The following is a 9,565-nucleotide window of genomic DNA, read 5'->3' as shown; positions in this document are numbered from 1 at the left end:
AGTCCAGTCAATTTTATTTATACAGCACAATGTCACAAATCTGCCTCACTATTATTATAATGTTTTACTTTTCCCAATCATGAGGCTCATTTAGCATTAAAAGTGTTCCTTAACGCCTGAATAAAATAAAGTTTCAGCTTATCTATCTTTTAGCATATTGAGTGAGACTGTTGACCAAGCATTCAGCTTTATTTTCTTAAAAGACAAGCCCATTTCATAGTTGTTTTTTTGGCCCTACTCATGACTGAGATAAAGAGTCTTGCAGTATTGTAGTGTTCACAATGTTTATACAAAGAAGTGTACTCATCGCAAATGGAAACAACTCCACATGTTAAATAAAAGCAGGCAAAACTAATATGTCTCCTGCATTGTAAACGTTACAGTCCCCTAACTTCGTAACAGTTACTTACCTCAATGCAATGGGAAGGTACATTCTTAAAAAGTATTATTGTGTGTGGCAAAACCAATCATATATCTAAATGAAATACTGAGGGGAGAAAACGAGTGTTGTTTTAGTTTTCATGGAGCCCAGTTGACGGCTTCTAGCCACATGTTTTAAACGTTGTGCTTGTGAACACACCCCTAGCAATACATGCTCTCAGCGGCAGATTCGGATTGGACAGACTGCTAGCTTGTTTCAGGAAGATGGGAGACGATTTAGGTGACGAGTGGTGGGCACACGAGGATAAATCAGGTATATTGCTTGACTTTAGTGTCTGTATTTCTAATGTTTCTCAACCGTGTGGTCCGGGAGGTTTTTGTACATTATTCAAATCTGAGTAGCTTGTTGCTGTGCGAGAAATATCGGTTGCTAACTGTAAGATAACGTTAGCTTGTGAGTTGCTGTTAACTTAACGTACATTCTGAATACGTTGACGACAGTAACCATAGTGGCACGTTTAATACAACACACCTGTGTGTTTTTGTACAGCTTACCTGTGTTTTTGGAAGGACATGGGGAGTTAGCGTTGGTAGCAAGAGTTGGTACCAGGTGATGTGTGAAAACACGTGTGTTAGTTGTCTGTGTGTGCGCGTGGGTCATGATATGTTATGTAGTTTCTAAAGTTGTCTGTCATGCCCTGTACTTTCACTTTAACTTCAGTTAGCTGCTCTCCTCTAACTTTGCATTTATTCTGCTATGTCCATCTTCTTCTTCATACATCAACACTGATATTTCCCTGCGGCTATTCTTTCATAGCTCCATGCACTCTGCATACCAATAGAGGGCAGTCCTGTTCCTTAAGGATCATTGGCCTGATTACTATGGACAGCAGTGTTGCTGAGTTTCCGAGGAGAATATGTGTTTTTTCAAGGTAATACAAACAAACGTTGTAATTAGTGGACAAAACAGACTTATTCTCTCTGTCTCTCACTTGCAACCAAACACACAAACAGACCAGTGGCAAACAGTCAATTAAAAACATTTACTCATCTACTAAAGTGCAATGTACTTTAAAATAGAATATTTCCATTTACACTACATTATTTAAATATGATGTGTTATACTTCACCATAACGTTTCCTAGTTACATTTACTTAATTATATTTATTTGAACGCATAAATTACTATATCAAAAACGTACTCAGAATCAATGAGATTCTCAAATGATATATTATTAAGGGTTGAACTACTAAATAATAACGTATTAGTTGTTTAAGGTAATAGTGATGTTACAGTAATAATAAACGGATAATATAGCAAATTATATAAATAAAGCATTATGATGTGAAGGGCCCTTCTGCCTCATGAGTACTTTTATTTTGTGTAATATTTTACTTTTTATTGCTACTGCTTTTACTGAAATAACATAAAATAGCATCATGTTGGTGTACTGTACTTACTCCATCTTGTAAATGGCTCATTGCATTGGTAGACTGTCTCCTTCAAAATTAATCCAGGGCACACACGGGTATAAGAATGCCTTTATTTCACATGGCAATTAAGTATTTAAAATGACAAATGCCTTCATCACGCATTCGTGCACACCTGTATTATTATATATTGCACTAATGAGTGGTTGGAGTGGAGGTTCTCTCTCAATGTGCAGGCCTAATTGGACAAAGACAATGAAGTGATACATCATCAATAGTGAGGGGAGAGAAGGGATGAATCCTCTTGATGCGGCCTAGCCTTCCAATCACAATTATATAATCTAATCGCCTTTTTATTATGAAAGGTATTATTTTGAATCATTGGGCTGACATATTTAATCATGTTGTAATCACATGTCTGTTAGACATTCTCAGGGTGAGTATTTTCCCTGTATGCACTGAGATTTTCCATGTATCTGTCAAGTATTGAGAGCTCTGTCCTTTGTTTAATTAGTTAATCCTTTGGTCTTGGGACTCCTTGTTGGACCAGGCGTCTTTAGCGACCCAAGAGGAATCAGATTTTTTTTTTTTTAAAGAGGATTAACTATCCGTTGTTTACCTAATGTTCACCCGTGCAGATTTGCTCGCACTTTATGGTGAAATCTGTTGTTTGTGTTAAGATGTCTAGTGTTAGACCTTTTTTTACAGCATCAATACAATAATCATATAAACCAATGTACTTTTTGGAGTGAGAGCTCTTATTATTCTAGGTTAGTCCCTTTTCCCTGTCTGGCATCCCATCCTTGCTTGCATTTGTAAGCTGCTTGACAGAAAAGGCTGTGAGGCTGACTGAAAATTGACAAGACAGAAAAGGGGAGTTGAAGTGTGTTAGATAGAGCATGGTACTGACTTTGAAGTCTTGAGAATGAAGAAGTGGTTCATGAGAAGCAGTATGACTGTTATGATGATGTGTCTTGTGGCTAAATGCTCACACTGATGACAAAGACTCTCACGAGGCCTCTGTCATGCTCCAGTCTGCCCAACACCGTCATCAAATGCCTGTTTCCACTTTGCCAGCCGGTGATGTCAGTGTGGCTGATGTTTCTCCAGGTTTGTCATCATGTACCTGATATCTTCCAGCCTGTGCTACCACAAGCCTCAGGGTGTCCCCCAATACTGTCAGCTAGTTTTTATTTAGATGACACAGCTCATTACAATTTATATCAAAAGCTATTTAACAGGCAATTCATTCCAGCCACACTGTGTAATCATATACTTTGTGGTGTTGACCTTTTTAAAAGTTGATCTGTTGTTGACTTAAATCCATGAATGCTGTCATTAAGGGTTTAGGGTTGATGCTAGTCTCTAATTTATTTAAAGACATTGGCTGATCTCAATACAGATAATCATCAAGTTGGCTTATTTATAGAGAACATTTAAAGCAAATGTTGACCAAAGAGCTTTTAAGAAAGATGAGATTAAGTGGTTGATGATTAAAATGAAAGACGATAACTTTGTTAGAAGGCTACAACTTGTACAAATCATCGCCATACCTCATATGTGTTTTTTGGGTAGTTGGATACACTGTGATGCAATATATTTTACAACATAAATTATGTATACTGCTCCTGATTAGCGTGCTACATAATTTCGTTATTGTTGGCAACCACATTCATCTTTCCTTTCAATGTTCTAGTTCAGGGGTGTCAAACTCAATTTCATCGCGGGCCACATCAGCATTATGGTTACACTCAAAGGGCCGGTTGTAACTTTATAAATATACAGTACCAGTCAAAAGTTTGGACACACCTTCTCATTTGAAGGTTTTTATTTATTTTAATAATGTTCTACATTGTAGATTAATACTGAAGAGATCAAAACTATAAAAGAACATATATGGAATTATCTAGTAAACAAAAAAAGTGTTAAAAATCCAGAATATGATTTATATTTTAGATTCTTCAAATTAGCCCCCTTTTGCCTTGATGATAGCTTTGCACTCTCTTGGCTTCTCTATATAAATATACATGTATAATATATATTAAATAATGTATTATATTACATTATCGGCTCTGCATTGGATTATTATCAGTTCCGGTAATAACTTCATAAATAACTACGTCTGAAAGCAGAAGTCTAGGGCAAATAATTGAAAGCAAATATTCAAGAATTACACCTATTGTATATTATAGTCTTTGCACGTTCTTGCGGGGCCACATAAAATGAGGTCGCAGGCCGGATTTGGCCCACAGGCCTTGAGTTTGACACCCCTGTTCTTGATGGATATCCTTTTCCTGCATACCTTACAGAGCCATTTGAACTCATGTTTTTACAGCAAAAAGTTATTAGAAGTGGTTTAGTTTTAGTGTGTAAACATTAGATTCCCAATTAGGTGAAACCCAGACCACGGACTAGTTTGACACTTGAACTTTCATGTTTCACATTCACAGTAAATGGCTATAAAGTAAGAAAATTGTCAAAACCATGACAGAAACGGTATCATTTTACTGCGTTGGGAGGTTTAGCTGGCAACCTGAGATGTGCAGATGGCTTTGCCTGCTGTGGCAACATAAGTGGCCACATAAGTGTTTCTTTGACAGTAAATGGGGAAAGGCTGAGAAAATGTGTTAATGGATTTGTTCATATATCAGCTTTCAGTTTTAAACATGTTAAGACTCTGATAATTACAACTTACCTTTTATAAGTTATGCTCAGGGAAGAATGGGCTTTAAATAGTCGATCCACCATAAAGCCTGAACAGACCCACCACCACTAGGTGTTCCAAGTTTAATTGTGTCAGAAAAACATGAGCTGAGTTTTCCAGTGCATACTTTTGGGAGGTGTCACACACACACACAGACACCCACCCACACACACACACACACACACACACACACACGTACAGTAATGAAGTATTTGCTGTGGTTGAGATAGTGGCCGACTCACCCTTTGAATCAAGTTTAGCAAACACATAACCCTTTTCTATCGCAGTAGGTCCTAGTTTTATCCCTTTATTTCATGGTTAAAATGTGTTAAATGAACATACAAGCCCTTGATGTGTGGTGCTTTAAAGTGTTGAGTTGGCCCTGGAGGGAGAAAACATCAAACCAGGTATTTTTTGTCTTTTCTGAGTCCAACTATTTTCCACACTGGCCGGACAATTTATTAGCTATATCGATGCCAACCTGTTCTCAAAAATACTCAGGGTAAATAAATAAAATCAACACAAACACTTTTAATGAGCAGAAAAAAACACATTGATGAAACCGAAAATTGTAAAAAGCACATCAAATATTTGGCTGCACTGAGGTCTCACTTAGCGCATACAGACAGTAAGCACATGTCTTAAAAGACACACTAACTACACAAAGTAGGCTTTACAACAGCTCTTATAAAACACACCACAAAGCATTTATTTCATGATTGTTACAAAATACAACAAACTAGATTCTCATTAGGCAAAGTGAATTTTTTTAGTTGTATAATACAGAAATAGGACTGAGAATATGTTCAGAATATATACATTCTCACCTAATCACAAAGGCCACTTACTGTTATATGTGAGGAATGTGCAGCTGTACAGGTAGCAGGGGATATTGTAATGCTACTTGTAATCTTGCCGACACCTTTGACATGACAGCCACTGGCGAGCACTTGAGTCCTTTGCTCATGTCGGAGATAGTATGGCCCAACAGGCTGCGGGATGCTGTGGGTAATACCTGTCAGGGACTGGATGTATGGACTCCCCAGATGAATATGGATCTTGCTATCCTCTGTGGCGATGATACCTGGACTTGTATCGGTGCTGTTGGACCTCTGATGTTGCCAGCTGTTCTGCCGCTCCGGTGTCTTGCAGTAGGCTTGACTTGCAGCTTCCATCGGCTCTGGAGAACAGGTCCGGACTGTTACGATCTGGATTGGAGAGTTGCTCTGGTCGGGTGTCGCAGACCGTGATGAATTTGGACTTAACATCCGTGAGATGGGTGTACCGTCAAGTGGGGAGATGGTGCGGTCAGGGCTTGAAGGTGGGGTGTTACAACTGACTGCAGACAGAGATGTGTTCTGTATGATGGTTATTCTCTGTTTAGGCGAGGCTCCGCTTGTTGGAATGAGCGCTGTGCTGGTGTAGGACGTAGCTGCGTCTCCAGTGGGGCTGCTTATCTCCAGTGTGGCTGTGTTGAGTATATGATGGGGTGTTACTTTGATGTGCAAGGGCTGCCCTGGTGTGTGCGTTAACATCATCACCTCTCCGCTTGGGGGCATATCTACTCCGTCGGCAGAGGGGCTGCTGTATGGGCTTACGTTATTATTTGCACTGTTCAAGCTGTTAAGGCTGTTGACGAGAGACCTTCTTCTATTCATGACTTCAGTGTTGTGGTTTGGGTCCTCATTCTCGCTTTCTTCATCCTGTTTCTCGCTGTGCTCGCTGTAGTCAGATGTCAGGCTATCAGTCTGAACCTCTTTGGTGTTCTGGCAAAGGTCAGGAAAGAGTTGTCTGTTTGAACCAGGTGTAAGATTCTTGATCTGTCTATGCCGGTCTATCTCACTGTTCAGTTCCTTCATCTCTCTGGCCAGCTCTCTGTTACTGGCTTCCTGCTGGCTCAGTTTCCTCTGCAGTGTGGAGTGGTCGGTCTGAACCCTGCAGATGGACTCGTCTGTTCCCATCAGCTTCTGAAGTTTGTCTTTCAGGGTATCCACCTCTCTGCCTAATAATCTTGACTTAACCTGCTCCTTCTGAAGGCGACAAAGGAGAAGGTGCTCCTGGTTGACCTCCTGCTTTTCTGCCTGCTCATACCTGGAGAGCTCCCTCTTTGCCAGCTCGAGCTCTTCAGTCAGAGCCTGGGACAGCTTCTGTTCGTCCTTGAACCTCGTTTTCAGGCCGGCAAAGTCCTCCTCCACCTTTATTAGCTCTTCTTCCATCATCTCCTTGTCTTGTAGTCTCTTTTGCAGCATTTCTAGCTCCCGGGTCAATTCTTTGACTTTGTTGTCGTCTGTTTGGCAGTGGTGGTTAGCGTTGTTTGGAATTGAGCTGTGTGTGTACTTCTCCTCTTTTTCTTTTCTGTTTTCCAAGAGCTGTAACTTTCTCTTCATTATGATTATTTTGTTTTGTTGCTCGATGTTCCTCTCCTCCTCTGTTTTGAGTCTGTCTTGGAGCTCATGTTTTTCCTCCACCATACCCTTAACCCTGTCCTCTAACTCTGCCTTGGATCTCAGTGCCTGCTGCTTCTCTTCTCTCAGTCTCTCTGTCATTGATGTCAAATTGCTTTGCTCATTCTTGTTGCCCTCCTTCCTGTTGAGTTGTTCCTCCGCCTGTCTGAGCTTCTCAGCCATGGTCTTTCTGTCCTCCACCAGAGCTACGGTCAGAGTCCTGAGCTTTGCCAGGTCCTGTCGAATCACCGCCTCGCTCTTTCCCATCTGGCCTTCAACTCCCTCTAGTTCTCTCACTCTAACTTTCAGTGTGTCGAGCTCACCAGACAGCATCTTTCTATCTTCTCTCTCTCGCTCCAAGCTTCCCTTCAGAATACTGCAGTCCTGTCTGCTCTTGCCTAAAGCCTCCTCTACCCTGTCCAGTTCAGTGATTCTGCCATTGAGTTTATCCACCTCAACTTTCAAACTGCGGCAGTGGCTCGCCTCCCTCGCTAGTCTGCGGTCCAGCTCTCGACACTGGTCCCACATGCGTATCAGCTCTTCGTCCTTTCCCTCCATTTCCACGACCCTTCTCCTCAGCAGCTCGACCTCTGACAGCAGGCTCGGGGCTGTCATGGTGCTCTGTCTTTGGTTGAGGATGGAAACTTGATTTTGTCGCAGGGATTTCAGCTCCTCCTTCTTTGCTCTGGGGTGAGCGGCACTAACCTCCTGCTGGATGTGATCAGTGATGGCGGTCAGTTCTTTGACCCGATGCCTCTGCTCCTCCAGCAGCTCGCTCAGACACTGTTGCTCGCTTACAACCAGCAGTGCAAGCGCCTTCAGTGAGATCAGTTCGCCCTTTAGATTGGACACATCTCCTTCACTTTTCTTGTCCTTTATCTCCTGGTATTCTCTCTCTTTCACAACCAGGAGCTTGAGTCTGTAGAGGAAAAACAAAAGACGCTGATGTGAGTGGCCTGGTTGAAATGTGTAATTGATACTTAATTCAGCCTCCAAGGACACTTCGTAGTATTTAAACTTAACCTCATGACCACCACTTTTAAACACAAATAGTTTCCTAAGTGGTGCATTTCCAGCATCATTTGTAAAGAGAATTGAAATTACTCGACACAATAATCCTAACATCTACAGGAGCTAGTAATACTTTCCTCTCTCCCTTCTACATCTGGTCTGTGTTTGTTCCTACCTGTAAATCCTAGATATATCCATGTAACTGTTATTTTTGCATTTCTCTCCAGGCAGAGTGCGGTCTGTAGGTTGTTTAGACTATCACAGCAGATGGTCCCTTGGCAGGGAGTGTTGGTTAATTAAGAAGTTCATCTACCCTTGAGTACCCTCAACGCTGCATCCAATCACCCTCCTTCTGTGCACCTCCAATGCTACCCCCATTTCCCGCAAGGAAAGGCCGGGAATTCCCCCTTGTTTCATAAGTAATTACATACTGGCTACATTTACTAAGTGCTGTCACTCCTCACATTTCCCCAGATGCATACCAGTACTGTACAAATTCATTTCACACACACACTGTAAAACATTTTCTCATGTGTTATTGCAATCGCGTTACACTTCAAAGTGATCTCATTCGAGTAGCTTTTGACTTTCTGGAATTAATGTCACACAAGTATGCCGACTGTTTGCTGATAGTGTTGTGTGGACAAACAATATACAGTGGCGACATTTAGAGAAGTGTACCTACTTCGATGCATTTATTCCTCTGCCCATTTTTAAAAGAATTCCCACATACTTTTAACTTGAACTTTTATGAAACATTTGATAAGTAGGAGGCCTTTATGGAGAGTTTTGTAAATAAATATGAATTCTTCAAGTTTTTGGGGTAGCTTATATTAGGTAAAACATGAGACTGCACGTTGTCTTCAAGTGAACAGCATTTTTCTATGTAATATTTAGAAACTGTAATGTTGCCATTAAGATGCACATCACCTAATGCTATAATGTGTATGTGTGAGTTAAATTGACAAAGACCTTGAAATATATGGTATATTTCTGTTATACTTAGATCAATAGCTACACAAACTTGCATTGAGATTTGTTTGTAACGGTCTAACTCTTAGTCGTGATTATAGTATTGTCAAACAAATACTTTGAAATATCAACAAATTGTAAACGGTGATACATTTAAATTAATATGTCGAGTTTCAGTGAGACTTACATTTTTAGTTTAGACTTTTAACTTGAGTTTTTCTGATAGCAACCTGCCTTGTAAGATGTTCTATCTATCAGATCTAAGCAGAACAGGACAGTTCTCACATAGCCCGCAACTCATCTTACAGTTTAAAAGTTTGCAAATGATAAAGTTTCTAAATGTACTTTATATCTTTTCCACTGTTAACAAGTCTTTTCACTGTTCCTACCTGTACTTTGCCGTCAGTCTCTGTCCTTTAAAATCCTTAGAGAATAAATCGTCTCTTTCACCTCTCCCTTTCCCGGAGATCCGAGTGATGTGGACATTCCATCCGGAAAACCAAACATTATGAGAAGTGCTCTGCACACTGAGTCTCACTCGCAGTCAGTGGCGCCCATTACATCATCAGCAAGTCCTTATATGGGACTGAACAGGCTCTACTGCTGTGTGTGTGTGTGTCCT

General features: G+C 40.7%; 2 protein-coding genes across 2 annotated transcripts in view; one reads left to right on the top strand and one right to left on the bottom strand.

Annotated features, from left to right (window-relative positions):
• Positions 1-511: 511 nt before the first annotated feature.
• The window catches only part of cmss1 (cms1 ribosomal small subunit homolog), a 34,657-nt gene continuing 25,603 nt past the window's right edge, over positions 512-9,565 (top strand). The window contains exon 1 of the mRNA XM_034128838.1: positions 512-694. Within this exon, the coding sequence (XP_033984729.1) occupies positions 646-694 (49 nt within the window). The 5' untranslated portion in view covers positions 512-645. The remainder of the gene's footprint in view (positions 695-9,565) is intronic.
• On the bottom strand, positions 5,028-9,463 carry LOC117481228 (filamin A-interacting protein 1-like). Its single transcript, XM_034128837.1, has 2 exons — positions 9,333-9,463; positions 5,028-7,879 (listed from the first exon to the last, which is right to left on the bottom strand). Exon 2 carries the CDS (start codon positions 7,573-7,575, stop codon positions 5,344-5,346), a length of 2,232 nt encoding a protein of 743 aa, XP_033984728.1. The 5' UTR covers positions 7,576-7,879; positions 9,333-9,463; the 3' UTR covers positions 5,028-5,343.

Source organism: Trematomus bernacchii, unplaced genomic scaffold (genome assembly GCF_902827165.1).
Source record: "Trematomus bernacchii unplaced genomic scaffold, fTreBer1.1, whole genome shotgun sequence".
Taxonomy (NCBI): domain Eukaryota; kingdom Metazoa; phylum Chordata; class Actinopteri; order Perciformes; family Nototheniidae; genus Trematomus; species Trematomus bernacchii.
Note: the sequence above shows the minus strand (reverse complement) of the source record. Positions and strands in the feature narration are given on the sequence as shown.